This window comes from Argiope bruennichi, chromosome 10 (genome assembly GCF_947563725.1).
Source record: "Argiope bruennichi chromosome 10, qqArgBrue1.1, whole genome shotgun sequence".
Taxonomy (NCBI): domain Eukaryota; kingdom Metazoa; phylum Arthropoda; class Arachnida; order Araneae; family Araneidae; genus Argiope; species Argiope bruennichi.
In genome coordinates this window covers 41,088,762-41,108,561 of record NC_079160.1, presented here as the reverse complement: position 1 = coordinate 41,108,561, position 19,800 = coordinate 41,088,762, and the positions used below count along the sequence as shown (strand labels likewise).

The window sequence follows — 19,800 nt, the reverse complement described above, 5'->3', positions numbered from 1 at the left end:
CAACGCGAATTTTTCCTAGGATCATTTGCAACGTCAGTTGAAATATTATGACGTCACTTCCTTGTTTCTTACTGTCTCTATATGCTGCACATTTCCAGAATGCTGACGGATCAAAGTAATGAAGAAAGTTGTTTTGTTTTGTTTTGTTTATCAGTGTAGCTAATAAATATTTTGAAAGTCAAAATTCTGGAATGTTTATTTGAATTGTTTTGTGAATGATTTAAAATGAATTCATCGAGACAGCTTGGTAAGTAATTCGTTTTTTCTACAAACAATTGGAATTTGTTTTTTAAAAAATATAAATATTATTATAATAGAATTATTGAAAAGAAAAGACTAATTCATCAAAATTTCTTTTGTTGTAGGTACACTGCGAAATCTGTTATAGTGTCATATATAAATGTTCATAGAAATCATATAAAACAATTCTTAGAAATGAAGAAAATGCATTTAATATTTCTATTTCCAATATATGTGTTATATATATATGTTATTCTATGTGCTGAATTTGTGGTGTTTAAAAAAGTATTAAAAAAACAATTTAATATTAACTAATGAAAAAACTAATATTTTTTATATATATTGCTAAAATACAATTCTTATTTGCCCGAATTTTTTATATGAGAAATAATTAAAAATGGCTTGGCGGAAATAATTTTTAAGTTATATATCTGGTTATTTCAAAGAGAATGCTTCAAAATAATTTTATAGCATTATTTTTGCTGAATAGTTTTTATATTTATACTCCGAAAATCGAGTAATATATAATTATTTCAATTTGCCATATGTCTGTGTAAATAACTAGCATTTTTAGCAGAATGAATGGTATCAAAAACATTCTTAAGGGAAAGTCCTTTTATTCCTGAGTTATACTTAATATATTTAGAAACTATTGTTTGTGTTTTGTTTTTATTAAGACCGAAAATAGTGCACTTTTGAGTTAGATTGGCAAAATATATGATATAGCAGAAACTGTTCAGTCTAATTCATATTAAAAAAATCTGTACTGCTCAGGATGTTTTAAAGTATAATATCATTAACAGTTACTGTTTTATCTAGAATATTAATGTCGTTCAAACTGCCAGTGTGCTAGTACTGCAAATATGGATAACATAACTACTTCATTGGATACTTAAAAATATGGCATGGTCATTAAACTTTATGATTTATTTAATTCAGAAAGGTGCAATTTATATATCTAAATGTGTCTGATAAGAGAAATACCTGAATAAGAAAATTGTAAAAGTTTTTAGTAAATAAAGATCAGATCTTATTCTTGAAAGAAATAAACAAAGAATTCTCAGAAGTCTTTAGTAAACCAAATGTACTAACCAAAACTTCTCATTCAAAGCATATGAAGATTTGCCAAGTAATCATTGTTTGAGTAAAATACAGTTTTTTAGAAAATTGAAGTGATATTTTCTGGAAATTATATTATATCCATTTATTGGAAATATTTTTTTTTGGGGGGGAGGGGCAGATTTATACAAAATTATCCAATTTATTTATTTATGTGATCTGACACTAGGGTCATTGGGAAAAAAGAGAGAAAGAAATATATATATATATATATATGCATGCAACCTCTTGTTTCACTTAGTTGATCATCTGCATTTTACCATCATTTTTTTTCCGAAACTTTATTGTTGGATGATGTGCAGTTAGCTATTTTTACAATGTATTCATCCTTTTTAGTGATTTCTTATGGAAGCCTTGTGATATATACCAGTACCACAATTTTTGATTCCTAATAAACTTTGACTTTTTTTTTTTTTTTTTTTTGAAAATACAAAAAAAATAGTAGCGTTAAAATATCTGATACTTTTATTTTTCTCATATCTACAGAGAAAGTATGTTAATCTTCAAACTAAAGATGTTGATGAATTCACCATTTCTGCCCTCTTTGAGTCCAAAAAACAATTTTTGGAATTATTTATACCTGTGAATGATTTAGTTAAACAGATCAAATTTAGTGTGTGATTGTAACACAAAATTTGTAGATTTCTATCCAATTTTGAACAAAATCTATGCACAGAAAGTTTGTCTGGAAGTCTAGCAACAGGTGAGTACGATAACTACAAAATATAAAGAACTAGATGTATAAAATTTAGTACACAGATTAAGATCTTAAGTACAGATTCATATTAAATTTTAAATCAAGTAAATTAAGACACTGACCACTTGTTAGACTTAACTGTTGCACTTGCATATGACTCAAGAATACAACAACTTAGATAAATGAAATTTGGAAACAGTTTTAATGTCAAAAATATAGATTTTATCAAATTTTGAATCAAACGCATCAAGGAATTGCCCATCTATTAGTTTTTACTTTTGTATACTTGTAAAAACAACTCAGAAACATGACAGAGATTAATGAAATTTGATAAATAAGTATTGCTATTAAATCTGTAGTATTGTGTCGGTTTTTGATTTCAATAAATCTATAAAAAGATGTGCAAAGGCATACTAAGTCTTCTCATCATCAATCATTTTGTTTCTTAGTATGAGGGTAATTTGGCATGCCTAAATGTATGTTGCTACATAGCAAATGTACTAAATACCATATTTTAATCAATAATTCTTTGTCATTTTTTATTCAATTATAATAATTAAGTTTAAAACTGTATTATCATATTGTTTTTTTGTTGAATTGCCTCTTTCTTTGTAAAATTTTGAAGCATTATTTATTGTAATTTCTGTTTATGGTTGAATATTAACTGCTCTGTAATTGTCTATCATCAGCTAAACTTTTATTTGCAAACATCAACAACTTTTTGTTTGCATTTTCATTTTTCACTGAAACAGTAATATCTTTCAAGTGAAAAAAAAGAAAAAGAGAGAAAATGAAACCAAAAAACAGTGATTATAATTGCTATTAGCTAGCTGCTAAATCATTTTTTTTTTTTTTTTTTGTATTTTCTTTTTAATAAGTTGCTCAGGAGCCAATGAAGTTAAATCCCAAAAATGAAAAAATTGCTTTTAAAATTGTTTGGTCTTATTATTTTTTTATAAGTATACAATTTTGGATTACAAAGAAACAAATAACTCCTGTAATAATTAAATATATTATTAATTCCATCAAATTTACAAAATCAGAAAATATTAAATATGGATTTATCCAGATTGGCTTCTTAGCAACTCTTATATACATTATAGGCTTTAAAAAAATTCATTATTTTTAGGTGAAGATGCTCTTGAAGCTCAAAATCGATACCGTGCTGATGAGTTGGCTAAGAAAATCTCAAAACTGAAATCGGTAAACAAATACTACTGTCTTGCATTATTTAATTTCAAGCAATTGACAACCTTTTTTCTTTTTTTTAATAAAAAAATAAAAAGTATTTTTAATTTGTCAAGTGCCGACTATTTTGGCAGCAGTTTCCAATTTCTTTGGTATGCTAATAAGCAGAGTTACTTTACATTACAAAAGTCTGCATGAATATAGCTATATTATTTTGTAATCTTCATATTAAAAGTTATTAGGAGAATATAATTTTTTTTAATGTGCCAATCTACAATGACTGATGCCATCTGAATGAAAATGACATAACTTAAGACAATGGTGCACAATATATTAATATAAATCATGTTGCTTTTTAAATATTTATAAATGTGAATATAGATTTTCTAAACAGTTCAGCTATAATAATTTTAATATGACATGTTGAAATAAACATGACATGTTTCTAATATTGCTTATTTCAACATTTTCAGAATTAAATTTCATTCTTCAGTTTGATTAATTTTCTGTTATGTAATAATTCTAAAATAATATTTCTAGAGCTTTTTGTATAAATTTATTGTTCAATTAATCGTACCTATTTTATTTCTCAATATTTATGTTAGCACAATTCATTTTTTTTGAGCTTCAACATTTTTATTCTAAGGCTGTATCATGCACACTCAAAACAAATTTGATCTCTTTAGATTTTGTGCAATCTTTAATTCACAGTACTAAAAATATATGAACTTTTATAATAGAAAATGCCACATAAGATTATTTTTGTATGGATATTTAATTCAGTGTTGAACAGTTTCTTTTGGGAGTTAACTTTAATTATACCTTAGTTATAAATATGATTTAATTTCTTATATGGAAACAAAGATCTATTTAGGATGCAGATTAAATTCTGTTAAAGTATGAAATAATCATATTGAATTAACAGTATTAAATCTGCATTTTATTAAATAGTTTACACATTACAATATCTTTAATTTTTTTTTAACAAAAAATGTGTAATTACATAATATTTGTTTTCAGCCTTATTTTTTTATACTCTTTCACAGGTTGCATATGATATTGAAGTTGAAGCCAAAGATCATAACAGATTATTGGATGATGTGGTAATTTTTATATTCATAATTTAAATATTAACAAAGTTTTGAAAGCATTTCAATTTACTGTAATTAATCAATTACAGATTAAGTGTGAATAAAGTAAATTTTATTTTACGCATTAATTCCTTTTTCATCAGAATCAAAAATTTAACAAATTTTTAGCTTCCTTGCAGTCAAAATTAAATTTTCTTTGCAATGAATATATTTATTAGTTAATAATTGTGTTGAATTAAATATTTTATAAGCTATAAGACAAAGAATACTTCATACTTCAAAGAATACTATTAATAATTATTTAAAATGTCAGAAATTGCATTTATAATTTGACTTAAAATGCGATTTTTTTATGTCCTCATCTGAAACGAATACATTTTTAAAATATTGTTAATTAAATTAATCGTAAAAGAATGATTCCAATGCAGAATATTTTAATAGGCCATCTAAATTAAATAGGGAAATAGTCAAAAGAAATTTTTAATTTTCAGTGACTGTCTTATCAGAGAAGTAGGCAAGAAAAATATTTTATATGGTGATATTAAATGGATAAATGATATGTTAAAAAATCATTTAGATATTATCTCTGAAGCTAGAAAAGATAAACTACAACTACACTGAAGTAAATGAATTGTTGTAGTTATAAAAGCCATTAAAATATTTGTTTTGAAAGAGGAATCTAAATTATATTCATTTAAATTAAATGGGTTAAATATCATTAAGTTTATTCTATGGTCAATCTGAAATAATTATTAATAATAATTTTACAGGATAATGAATTTGACAGCAGCACAGGATTTTTATCTGGAAGTCTCAACAAAGTTAACAAGATGATGTTTACTGGTCGTAGTGATAGGAGACTGATGTGCTATGTGGTGCTGATAACTGTTGGCCTTTTTATTGTTTTTTATTATTTGGCCAATAAAGTAACGCGATAACACAAAAACATATTTCAAAATTCCATGTATTTATGAATGTTGAGCTCTTTGAAATATGTATATATATTGTTACTGTGAACAAATATGTATATTAAGCATTAAAATATATTAGCATGTAAATAAACAGTATCCTGAAAGAATAATTTGATTATTTTTTTTTCTAATAGTATTATATCCATTTTTTGCTTTTAATAAAAAAATATTTATGCATTCATTTTAAAATATTTGCATTTAAAAATCCATATCTGTTCAATTCTTATCATTAAATAATTGTTACACATATTAAGATTGCTGCTGTTTTATGTCAATATTTAATTTTTGCACTATCTAGTTTAGTACATATAGAAAAACTGCAAAATTCAAAAAAAATTGCACACATTTTGCTAATATACACTAAAATATATAAAAGAATTTATTTAAATTAAATAATTTAAAAAGAGGAACTTATATTTGTTCTGCATTGTTTTTAGACTGAAATACAATTTAAAAATTTACAAAAAAAATCCTAAATCTTAATATGTGTATCTTGGAATCAGTTCCATATTGCATAAATGTATTATAATATGGTTAATATATAACTGCAAGTGTGATCAACATATCTTTATTTTAGTACAATAAAAATCAAAAGCTTAAAACAATCGACTAACAAGTTTAAATACAAAGAACAATGAAATTCACACACATATATATATTCCACATACAGTTTTTGCCATTAACACAAACCATGCAGCTTTATTTATTTTCAACACTTAATATTTACAAATACTTTACAATTTACATAACTGTTATGGCCACTTTCAGGTTAATGTTAGCATGAGCACTGCTTCTTTATGCCTCATTAATAAGTTATTTAAAAAAAGAAAGCTAAAAGGTTGAAGTTGCAAAATGTAACAATTGCTTAATCAATGGAAGTAGTATGATGATTTCACAAACCAAAATAACTCTTTCAACAGTTATAATACTGAGAAATGAGCTCAAATGTATAACAATTCTTGATCAGTAAAAATGGAAGTACATTTATAACTAGAAATCTTCTCACAGGAAAGATCATTTATATCGTCAATATGACTGTACATAAGAAAAATGTCCAGGTGACTTTCTTTTTTTAATTTGCAGACTCCTTTTCTGCCTAAAATAGAGAAAATAAATCAAATTTAATAGTTGCAAAATATTCATCATATCCAACTTTTTTTTTTTTTTTTTTACTGAAATATTGAGTAATTTATATTAAAACAGAAACCTAAGTTTAAAAATAATTACTTTGATAAAAATAGGTTTTAAAAAATATGATACTAAATCAATTTTATATTTCATGCAGTAATTGTAACATGATATAATAGTAAAAACATATTTAATTCATTGGTTAATATTAATAACCTTAAATGCCTACTAAATATCAAAATCCTACAAATATAAAATTTTCATATAATTTACATAAATATCCAAAATAAATTATAAGTCTAGGAGCACTAAAAAAAAGCATAATCTATACAGGGAAGAAAATTTCTACAGAACATAAAGAAATTTTGATTTTGGGAAATAAAATATATATTACATCCATTAATTAAATTGATATCAAAATTCAATGAGAGAAATTTATAGATTACTTTTATGATTGGATTACATAAAAAAATACATTTCTAAAAAATTAAAACGATATAGCAAACTATACTCATAATTAATTATATTAATAATTCATAAAAAGGTTTTAACATAAACATGACCTTACTTCCATAGGTTTTCTAATGTATATATTGTAAATAAATAAATTACAAACTTTCTGGCAACTGATTTTATAACTATCTCTCTTTGTCAATCACCAACTGTACTATAAAATTAATAATTATCGGTTTGATGCTAATCATAAATATATAAATTCAGCATTTAATTTTATTTAATGAAAAGACATTAAACTTGAAGTTGAAATAAATCATAAAAATCATCTTTTAAAACTAAAGATATTACCACTGGTATTATATTACAATCTAAGAAAAGGAAATTTAAAAACTATTATCAACTTGTAGTTTGAAATTAAAATTTAAGATATAAAATTTTAAGATTCTGATAGCATTGATTACATCAGATATATAAATTCTGAAAGAAATTATAGCAAACATACATTTAGAGGATTTTAAAATAAGCCCAATAAAATGTGCTTTATAAAAACCTAAAAATTTATTTATATGCAAAAAGAAGATTTGTCTTAAGAATGACAAGATAGAAAATTTCCAAGTTTATTTTATTAGAAATAAAGAGTAGCATAGAATATTCATTGGTAAATATATATAGATATGTATATTACATTGTAGAGGAATATAAAAATTTCACTTTCAAATATTTTTTAAATAAATTTACCTGCTCCATTCCCCAGGTGAGATAATCTTTTCTTTTAGCGGCTATATATTCATTCACTAATTGTTGCACTGTTTCTCTAGAGTTATCAAATTCATCAAGATTATCTTTAAACATATCTTCTTTACGGAATTGGGCCAGGAAAGCTTCATTTTTACGTAATTTGTCATACTGCTTCAGAGTTCTTTCAAAGAGCTATACAAAGTAAAATGTAGTTTATTGCAAGAAGTATTTTAATAGAAATAAACACACAAAGAAAGTTATTATAAAGTTACATACCATGGATATGCTAGTATGATTTGCTAACATGAGGCCACTAACTCGGTGAGCTGTAGGAATATATGGAGATTTACGTGACAGAGCAACCTGAATACTTGCTGGGCCCCAAGGTATAAACTGGGCAAGCTTTCTTTCACGAATTCTCATCAAACTTTTATGAACCTAAAGAACAAAAATAAGTTTCAAATGTATGATAAAACTTTCATTAATAAGTTTTTAATTAACGGAAAGAAAGGTCCTTAATTTTAAAATAACTATACAAAAAATATATCAATTTGGAACTTAATTGCTGATAAAAAAATATTTATACAAGGACTTAAAGGTTGACATGAAACTTTATTCATAAATTGTTGTTTCTTATGGCACTTGTCATACACAAGCCCGCTGACAAAGTCAGTGATTTTAAGACGAGAGAGTGTCTCTTGTTTCAGTAACGCCATCTACAGTCAAGAGTAAATCTTAGCTACTCATGTGTCACATTCGCTTGCACAGCCCCTTTTTACAGGGGGGCACATTCACACACCTTACAGATGAAGAACAACCATGCACAAACCGGGACTCGAACCCAGGACGCCTAGATCATGGGGAAGATGCGCTAATAACCCTATGCCAGGACGCCAGCTACATTCATAAGTTCAATATGTAAGCATACTATTTTAGAGCTATAGAGTCTGTTTTAGGAAACACTTTTTATATTTAAGCCACGTTTAATTGACCCTGAAGCTGGTACTCCACTTCATTAACAATTTAGAGTTACAATTTAGAAAACATTAAATTAGTTAGAAAAAATTAGAAAAAAAAAATTAGAAACAATTTAGAAAATTTAGAGTTATATGCACTATATATGCAAAATATAAGACACATAATTATAGATTTAACATGTAATTCATCAATTTAACAATGCTAATATATAAAAACTATTCAATTTATACTTATTAAGCCAATTTATTTAGCAACATTTGACAACAAGAATCACATAAATTTTGATTAGGGGGAAAATGCAGACATAGGAAATGTAATTATAATATTATTGAATAAAAATAAAAATTTAGAGCTTATAAATAAAAACTATAAAGAAAAACAGTAACTGAAGAGTTTACTAATAAAAGAAGGTAAATCTATATTATAAAAATTTAGAGTTATATGCACTATTCCTTATGGTAATTAATCCTCTTTTGATGGAAAATATTATCCTATAATGTATAAGTTCAGATAAGAAAATTAATCAAAAAGAATACTTTGCACACAACTTGGGATTTTAAATATTTAAATGCATTTTGCAAGGGTTCTTTTTTTTTTGCAGCAAATCTTTTAATTATTTGAAACATATGTATAGTTTTCTGAAATCAATTATCATGTAAATAAAATCATAAAAACAATACAGAAACAGATTTTCTATGAACATTTATTTGAATGATTAAAGTAATAATCCAAATACATTTACACTATGTATTGAATATCGAATATAACATTACCTGTGTAGGATCCACTTCACCTTGAATAATATTTAAAATGCTTATATAACAATGACCAGAATTACGATCATATGCATTGGACACCATCATATTCTTTGGCTGTAATAAACGCCTCATAACATCTAAAACTGTTGTTTTACGAACACTAGCAACCTGAGAAGAAATAAAAATAGTTTAAACACCTTAAATATTACTCCGAATAATAAAGTAAAACATTGAGAATAACGTGGCAGAAGAAAATTAATTTTAAACCCAAATTTTACCTCTTGGTCTGTAGTGAGAGGAGTATAGCCTGTCATAAGAAAATGTAAACGTGGCATGGGTATTAAAGGTGCAAGAAGGCCAATCAAGTCATTGTTCATGTAACTAGGATACCTTAGAGTAGCTGTACTAACAGACATAATTGTAGATACCTTTAACAAAAGCACAAAATTAGTTAAATACAATTATAATCTATAAATTTCTTATATGTAAAATTTTATATTGGGCACAACTATGTAGTCAAGAATTATCAATTTAAGGATTTATGTTTTACAACTGCAAACTTATTACTTTTCAATGCAAATTTGAACTAACCTCAATTAATTGTACAACAGACTATTTATAATGCAATAAATAACTTTTAAAATAATCAATAGAGCAGCAATAGAGTTTTTTCAAGATGTTTAGCAAAAACAGCTATGTCTCAATTTTTTATTTGCCTTTTATTAAATACTTATTTATAATTATTATTTATAAAATAAAAATTTTACATAATTACAGCTATTATTTCAACAGTCTCATAGTAAATTCCTTCTTTCATCAAATTTTAAAAAAATTATCTGTTAAATAATAAATAAATTAATTCCATTATCAATCAAATTATGTAATTAGCGCTTCAATTAAGATAGTATACAAATCATAGAAAAATTTGCTACAGATTTTGCAAAGTGTGTTTTTATTATTGCCAATTTTAAAAAAATAATTTGCACAAAATATGCAAGACAGATTGGGAAAACAAGTGAAATTAAAAATCTTTCAGCAGTTTATTATTTTACTTCAACTTCTTTATAGAATAAGCATGCAGTACACAAATTATTCTATCTTGATTATTAAATTATCAATAACAACAGATTAAATGGATATCCTTTTACCAAAAACAAACTAAAGATGTGAAAGACAGATCAATTTTTTTAAATATATATTCTGATGAATGCAGACTTCGAAATATACTCATGAATGTGAACTTGCTATCGTTTCACAATAGAAACATATATCTTCCCTTAATAGTTCTTTGTTAAAGGCCTCAATAGCTATATACTATGAACCATTACAGCAAACTAATGTCACATGAATGAGTAATTTAATGAATAGACCATTTAAAAAAATGAGTTTATATCTATCACAAAAGCAAAAATATAACCATCAATTTAAATTAAATTGCATAAAAGTGGGATGTTTTTAATTAAGACAAAAAAGAATTAATTTAGAGTAGAATATATGTTATGAAACTTAATAAAACATATTTGGAGCTAAAAAAAAAGAGTGTTATTTACATAAATCAAAATATCTGCAGCACAATTAGAAAACTGTGAAAGAAAAAAATTTAGCTAATAAAAAAAAGAAATCATTGGTTTTAAAAAATGACCGTTATATTATAGAAGTTACAAACAAGACAAATTATTTATATACAAAATAAATTAGCATGGAAATTCATGCATATTTACATTATTTTATATGTACACATACCACAAAAAATAAACAATACATACTAATGCATTAATCTGTTCAAAAGTTGGGTTGGTTATGTGTAATCTATCGACAGCTATTCTGTTCAAAGAAGTGTTATCCAATACAACAACACAGTCAGCATTCTGTGTCAGTCGTTTCAAAGTCAACAGAGAATTGTATGGTTGAACCACTACATCACTGATTTCATCTTGGTTTGGAAATACTGAGTACGTTTGAATCAATTTCTTTGGAAACCTTAAAATATACAGAATTTTTTTTTTTACAAATTCACACAAAGGAACTCAAAATAAAAAACCTATATATATATATATATATATATATATATATTTCAATAAGTTAATTTTTAAAATATTTTGCTATTTCAGAAATGCAGCAATGGAATTTAATTCAAGTATATAGTATTGATCAATTTTAATTTCTGATTTAAGTTTTGATTAATACACAGGCTCTTAAATAGAACATTGCTTTTTTATAAGTAAATAAACTATATATTTTAAATATTCTGTAATTGAAAGTAAGAAATCCAATTATGTAACACATTATGTACTAAATGAGATGTACAATTATAAATTTAGTGTATGAAAATGTATTATGAAATGCAAAAAAATCAATATGGTTATGAAGTTTAATAATGATATTTAAACTATTTAGTTTTTTCATACTTTGATTAAAATGAACTTCAATCACTATTTCTTTTTATAGCAAAAGAGTTATCCTTTAAACACACTCAGAAAGACATTTTTATTTTCTTCTTCAATATTAGATTAAGGACCAGTTTCATTTACTAATTCTTTCAATAAACCAGAAACAGTAACCTGAGTTAAATCATCACAATACAAAGAACAAAGCAAAAAAAAAAAAAGAGAGAGAAAACATGGGAAAGCATTTAATCTTTTTATGTGCTTGAAATGGGGATTTTATCAGAAAAAATTTGACCCAAAAAGATTTTTTTTTTTCAACCAGAATTGCATTATTGCAGTACAAACAATATGATAAACAAACACATGAGAAAGTATTTAATCTTTTTTGAGATGGAGATTTTACCAGGGAAAAAAATGTTGACCCAACATTTTTTTTTTTTTTTTTTTTTTTTATGTTATATAGATAGTTCATATAGACAGTTCATCATTATATAGATAAAGTTACAGTATTTAGACTGTAGGAAGCAAAAATCCGCACAATTCTGAAATAGTGTTCTTTATTAATTCAGAAAGAAAATTCATAAAAAAAGACTCAATTTTTACTGTATATTTAAAATCAGAGAAAATTGAACAATAAGTAAATTTGTATTAACAGGATTATCTTTATAAGAAATATAAAATAGTGTAAAAATCATTTTCGTTTGGTAATGTATACCAGTTATCAGGGAGAGGGCTCCTGAAATTTTGATTAATATCCAATTAAATAAAATAGAAATAAAATATTTTTAAAAAATTGCTACAAGGTGCATATCGCCACCTGCAAAATCTATCTTTGACAAATTTGATAGTTCAAAAATCCACCCTGCAAAATATGAATAGATACATATTACCTTTCATTAGTAGTAAATATTAGATATTCTATTATATTGTATCAGACAATTTTTTCAATAATGTCTTTATTTCATATAAAGATTACATTTATAAAAGCATCAATGGCCTGTATCTGAATAAATAATGCTTTTGCAAAAATAATTTCTAATAAACCTAACCTAATAAAAAATCTAACATAATTTATGATATAAATCATCATTTATAATTTTTCATTTATAAAAATACTAACGTAATACCTGTCATTTATCCTTTCTAATAAATATGAACCCATTCCTGACCCTGTTCCACCAGCTATAGAATGGCATAAAAGAAAACCTTCTAAACTATCACTTCCATCTGCTTCTCGGTCAATAATATCAAATATTTCTTCATTCAGTTTTTCACCCTGAAAATATATGTATTAGAATATGTAATCAGTACTAAGCTACTAATGATAATGATACTATATGATAAGCTTATAGTTTTTTATATTTAACAAATTAAAGCTAAAAATATATTGCATATGTTTAACCATCTATCAAAATTAAATCAGAAGCTTGATGAGATCAATAAACTGAAAGTGTTTTCAACTCACAAAAAATATTATAGTATACATGTTTTCTGCTACCAATAGAAAAAAAAAGGGGGGGGGAGAAACCACTAACATTAAGAATTTCAGATAAAAGTTTGATTTGAAAAAAATAGTGAAAAAGAAAAATAAGTTTTATTTTATTGTATTACTCAAGGGAAAACAGCTTTTTAGGGGAAAGTCATCTTTTTTTTCAAACGATAGATTCAATTATGCTATAAATCAGTATTTTATAACAAAATTTATTTATTTTTTAAAGAAAAACTTTGATGTAGGTAATAAAAAATTAATGAGAAAAAAATGGCAAAAAATTAAAACATAATATAAGGAAGTACACAAGAGAGAAGTATTGCAATCATTCACTCCCCCTTTTAGGTTATTAAGTAAGCGAGTTGAAAAAGAGCAGAATATAATAGTTATCAGATTAGTTTATATTAAAGTAAGGTACAACTTGTGCCTTTAATTTATTATATATTAACCTTTTCCATAGGATCAAACAATTGTGATACTTAAAAATCTTCCAATTATATTTAAACACTGGTATGTTTATTATATTGACAAACTATTTGGATTGCATTATCTCTGTGAAACTAATTTGCTAAAGTCTTATATACCTAAATGGTCTCTTGCACTTCTGTTTTATTAAATTGATAATGACTATTTTCTTGAAATATTAGTAGTGCTTGGTTTCTAATGAATTTTTATACATAAATATGGTATACATGATTCTCTAAAATAGTATTCTTAAGTATAAAATTCCAAAGGAAACTAAATATTATTTACACATACTATGATATTATTTTAGCATACAACATTTGCTCCATTAACACTCCCTAACTTTTAACTTCTTAACAGTGCCATAAAAATTATGAAGCAATTAAAAATGTAACCTATATGAACAACCTATCTTCTAAACACATATTATTTTTCATGGTAATATAACTTCACTTTATTGCTCTTCATAGAAAGTGCAGATAATAAACAAACTTTGATTAGTTTTTAACAACAACTGAAAAATAATTATTAACATATTTCATGGAACAATAAAGACTGAATATTTTTAACAACAATGGGACATTCTTAAATATTATGCAAAAAAAAAATCACATTTTAATTGTCAAAATTTGCACAAAAAATTACAAAATAAATAAATTAAAATTGTTAAAAGCACAATTCTTAATTTTAAATCAATGTAAAAATCATTTTTTTTTACAATAATATTTTCAGAAGTCATTATGAAGAAATGCCAAAATGCACTTCAATTTTTAATTAAAAATATCAGAAAAGTTTCTACAAGGTCCACATTTTTACTCTCCCAATTACCTTTGTGCCATATTTGGAGTAGATCAAACAGTTAACCCTATAATTGAAAAGAGGCAAATTCTTTTTTATTATTAGCAAAGATTTGCCACCCTCGATAGCCATTTGGTTCAGTGAGAATATAATTGTAGTGTTTGATTTCAATTAAATCTCTGACGCATATTTGATTTTCACAATTCCCTCAATGAAGTATTTATAGCCATCAAACTAAGAGGGGCATTAAAGGTTTACATCTATTCTATTTATAGTGCATATGAATCTTTCTAATGGAATTAAGTTCCATGATACCAAATATCTCCACCTAACACTAAAAATTCTTCTAATTACTCTCAATTCAAATTAATTAATTCTCAAATAAACTATATATCTTCACTTTCTTTTCCCTCAAAATGGAATGTTTCTTTTTGAGATGAAACAGACAAAGGAAGAAAACTGACATGAAATATTTCATGAAACAATGGAAACAATTTGCATTGCAGTAATGGAAGATATTGGTGAAAATTATGCAAAAATATGAAAAATTATTAAAATTTACAAGAAAAATTGTACAACTAAAATGATATCACTAAAAGATAATTTTGTAAATTTAAAAATGGTATAAAAATTATTTTTGTGAAGTGTTATATATTTGGAATTTATATTATAGTTACTTAAAAATCGTTTGGCTTATTTAAATTTCAGTTCTGAAATTAAAATAAGCCAAAATGTTGCTCAAATTTTAATTAACAAAACTTCAAAAAATTATTCAAGGGAAGATGCTATGGCCCTTCAAAGCATATTCATTCCAAATTTGGAAGCTGCAGGACAAAAGGACTAGTTTATCAAATACCAACAGAACAATATATTGTCTTTTATAATTCATAAAAACAGCATGCATGAAAGTTAGATACTAATGAGAACGAAAATAAATAATCATCATTTGTGGCCATTAGGTATAACTGCCATTACTCTGAAATGGCAAATAATTTGAGATTCACACACACACACACACACACAAAAAAAAAAAAGGAAAATGAATTAAAGAGCGAATAGCATTTAACGACAGTATTATACTACAGAAGTACCAATCCAACCAAAGGCTTATATGGCCAAGATTAATCCTGTCTTCTATGCTAATATATGAACTATAAATTTGCAAGATTAAGAGTTAAAAAATATAGTACATCAGACATTAAATAATTAATAATTTTTATACCATATATGGCAGAACATGGATTAAATGCAATGAAAGCACTGATATAGGGCATCTAATATAAGACATATATTCTCTTTTCAATAATAATACTAAATTGTCATACTTGAGTGTGTCCAACAGCCCAGTTGTTTCCAGCACCACCCCCACTTTCGGACAGATAAATATTTTCTGGATTATATAACTTAGCATATGGAGATTTCATAATGGAATGAATGACACGAGGTTCCAAATCTAACAATACAGCTCTTGGGATATAGTGCTCATCATCAGCCTAAAATATTTAAACATTACAATCAGTGCTTCAATTATTTAAAAGAGCACTTATTTTAAGAAAAGAAGAAAAAAATGGATGATCAAAATCATAATGATTTATATAAAAAAAATCCTAATATATATTCAAAATTGTTATTTAAATTTGTGATTATTATAACTATACAAATCTAAAAATTTTCTTACTGCAACTTTTAAATACAATCTACAATATCAAGAAATTCTATAAGATCAAGAGTAGAAATAATTTTTAATACATAAAAGTATTGAGAAAAATTGTTTTCCTTTCTATAGCTTATCTCCCTTATAACTACTTATTTTGCACTATACTAAAAGAAAAAAAATCTAGCTCATTTATTTAAAATAGCTAATTTTATTTAATTTTAAAATGTTAATTAAATTTTATTTGAATGAATAACATAATATAAAAATCAATTAATTGTCACAATACAAATTAAGAACAGTTCCCCCCCCCCCCCTTTAAAGAAAGCTAAATAATGCAAAATTCGGATAAAAATAATGCTTGAGCTTATAAGAAATCCTAAAGATCAAAGTTATTGTTATGAAGACTTTATGAATCTTCAGAATTTAAATTTCACAAATCATGAAATATTATTAATCATATAGATTGCATCTTTAATACTTTCACTATGAGAGCAATTATTTGAAAAAATTAGTTCATATTTTTCTCAAAGATATTAAATTTTACTTAAATTCCTTTTCAATAAGAACTTCCATTTAAATCAATAAAACAAGTAAAGTTAATTTTACATTTCATGATGACCAAACTGAAATTTTTAAAAAAGGTTACAATTCACAAAGGTTTATAAAAAGGTACTACAATTTCATATTTTTAAAAAAATTCAGTTTTAAATAAAATTTACAAATATAAATCAAATATCACATAAGTCAAAAAAACTTTCAATAAATCTTTTATATTTTTTCAAACAATATGGTTATAGACAAAAAAAAAAAGCATACCTGATAAAAGAAAACATCTTTTCGATCTGTTCCTTCTGCAGCAAAATCTTCCAAGATACCCTCTGTGTCATAGTTAAAAGAGAAATAAAAATATTTTTATATAATAAATCTTACAATCCAAAAATCAATAACTTAAATAATATTTTGAAAGCAAGAAAAAATATCATACCAGGATTGATGCCATGTTCAGCACAAAGCTTTTTCCAAAATTCATCACCAACTATAAACAGAAAAATCACATTATTTAGTACTAGAAAAAATATATAAATATCACAACTTCCAGTCTCAATTAAAGCAAATAAAAAGGTTGTTTAATAACTTGTATAAAATAACTATAAAAGTTTGTATAAGAAGGTTCAATATTAAGAATATTTTCCTTTTCTTAATAAATCACTGAATTAATCTTCTTAATAGTCCAATATATGTAATACATGCAATAAAATCATATTTAACTTCATTGCTTCAACCACTCATTGTTGTCTCTGCAACAAACTAATCCGAAACAGTTTAGCAATCTTCAGATTCAAGAAACAAAATCTTTGAAAATAGCCTCCTTATTTTCTTTGAAATTCATTTTTATATACATTAAATAAAAACTCTATAAAAGTAGAGATGACATTTGACACCCAAAAATCCCATAATTCATTTTTTATTAAATCAGTAAACAATTAAAATTAATTTTTAAAACATATTACACGGTAAAAATTACTCACTTTAAAATATAATCAAGGTCAATTAATGAACATAGTATATCTCTTTCTGTATCATTTCAGTTTTTTTTTTAATTATTTTCTAGCTAAAATCATGATTACGACTTAATTTCAAAGAAAATTCATGATTATTATAAAAAAAACTAATTTAAGTATAAAACTAGAAAAAAAAGAAAAGAAAACATCTAACATTTAAAAAAAGAACACAAATCAAAAATTTCAATGTGAGTTAAAAATGTAATGAAAATTTTAAAAAATTATAGCATTAACAAACATTAGAATTAAACGTTACCCATTTCTACATTTTTCAAACAATGTATTTGTGTGTGTGTGTGTTTGTTATAAATGAATGAAGTTCACAAAACATATATCTTGTTGGATGATAAATATAATTGTTCATAATGTGAAATACATAAAATATGAAACGCCTAAATTTGAACTGATGCAAAAAACATAAAAGTATGATATAAATAAAATAGAAAATTGTGTCAATTGGCAAAGAAAGCATTTAATTTAAATCAAAAACATTGCCTTAACAAAACAAGAAAGAAATTAGAAGTAACTAAATAAAAACAAAATTAATATTCACAAATTCATTTATTTTTTATACTTAAACAAGAAAAGAAATAATCAAAGGTAGTATATTAATTTACATTTAACAAAAATAATTCACTCTTTCGGATTCAAATGTTTTAGATAAAATTCAAAAATTAATATTTAACATGATGTGAAAGGCATAACCTGAAGTAAGATGAAACTAAAAATTCTATAACAAACGCAGATGTTCGTAGTTAACAGTTTGGAAATATTAATTCAATATTAATTGGGTTTTCATGAATAATAAATTAAAAACAATGAGCGAATTATTTGTATCATAGCATACAAAGTTATTAATAATAAATGAAAAACATTTCTGTATATGCAGTAAAAAGAAAAAATAAATTATGCCGAACAATTTCAACGGAAATAGATATAATGTCAAATAAAACGTTACACAATGATGTTAAAATATAAAACATCATCAAAATATTTTCTTACTTTGATTCCCGCATTGGCCAATCTGGAGTGTTATCATTTCCCGAGGCATATTTAAAAAATTGTATTAAGATTTACAAAGAAAAGATATTTACGATAACACCTTATTGCTACTAACGAGTTAAATCAAAACATTGGCGATTAGGCGCGAAATACCACTAGTATTCGGAGACCAATCGATTTCTAAACGTCAATCTGCGCAGTCTCAATTAAAACTGACAGAGAAACTCGATAAAAATTGAAAACAAAATGATGATGAAATCATATGTAATTCATATTTCAGGAAAAAGAGATCGTATATTGTTTTAATATTTAAAAAATATAGCTTCTTTAATAAAGAAAAATAAATTTTTAATTGATTAATATTATAATTTAAAAATAATTCGATCCTATTATTTTCTACTGCTTTAAGCTAATGGCAATTAAAATTAATAAACAGCATATGCGCTAGCAAAAAGATTATTGACATTCTGAAAACATTTGGGGGCAAATGTTTTCATTGAACCTTTCAGACAATAGACATTTTATGATATCCATCTGTATTATAAACAAATTTTATGCGATATAATGAATTAGCTCCCGTTTCTAACAGAAATGAAAAATATTTCACCAAACAGAAAAGATAATGCATCCTTTACAATTTCAATAATCGCCCGAATCAAAGAGCTACAAACTAATTAAGGTATCCGAATACGTTGAAATGGCTATTTTTTTCAAAAAATCGTATTTTTAGTTTTTGGTTTTATTGAATAAAGCAGTTATTTAGCTTTACAAAACAGCTTGTACTTTGTTTCTACGTCAATTACAAGCCGAGATATTAGCAAATTAGTAAAGCTCGGTAAACCGGAAGTGGGTGTTCAAGTAACCGGAAGTAAGCATTTAAATGCCCATAAAACTGTCAAATTTGATTGAAATTCCGCGATTTTTTTAAAAAATAATTTTAGTATATTATTAATTTAATATTTAAAATAATTCTGCACCTTAAGGATATCTGGCAACGTAAAATTTAAGGAAATCTGGCAACATTAGTTTGTTTACATTTGTAGCGTGCGTTGCGATTTTGTTGTGATCTTCTTGTT

General features: G+C 25.0%; 2 protein-coding genes across 2 annotated transcripts; one reads left to right on the top strand and one right to left on the bottom strand.

Moving 5' to 3' along the window:
* The first annotated feature begins 76 nt into the window (after positions 1–76).
* On the top strand, positions 77–5,416 carry LOC129988428 (BET1-like protein). The gene is made up of 4 exons (XM_056096654.1): positions 77–247; positions 3,186–3,259; positions 4,291–4,347; positions 5,106–5,416. Exons 1-4 carry the CDS (start codon positions 226–228, stop codon positions 5,271–5,273), a joined length of 321 nt encoding a protein of 106 aa, XP_055952629.1. The 5' UTR covers positions 77–225; the 3' UTR covers positions 5,274–5,416.
* A 444-nt stretch (positions 5,417–5,860) lies between these two features.
* LOC129988197 (tubulin gamma-1 chain) lies at positions 5,861–18,884 on the bottom strand. The gene is made up of 11 exons (XM_056096355.1): positions 18,725–18,884; positions 17,146–17,196; positions 16,977–17,038; positions 15,829–15,996; positions 12,879–13,027; positions 11,131–11,344; positions 9,643–9,792; positions 9,380–9,532; positions 7,905–8,066; positions 7,629–7,820; positions 5,861–6,402 (listed from the first exon to the last, which is right to left on the bottom strand). The coding sequence occupies exons 1-11, from the start codon at positions 18,771–18,773 to the stop codon at positions 6,379–6,381; spliced, it is 1,374 nt and encodes a 457-aa protein (XP_055952330.1). The 5' UTR covers positions 18,774–18,884; the 3' UTR covers positions 5,861–6,378.
* Between the last annotated feature and the right edge of the window lie 916 nt (positions 18,885–19,800).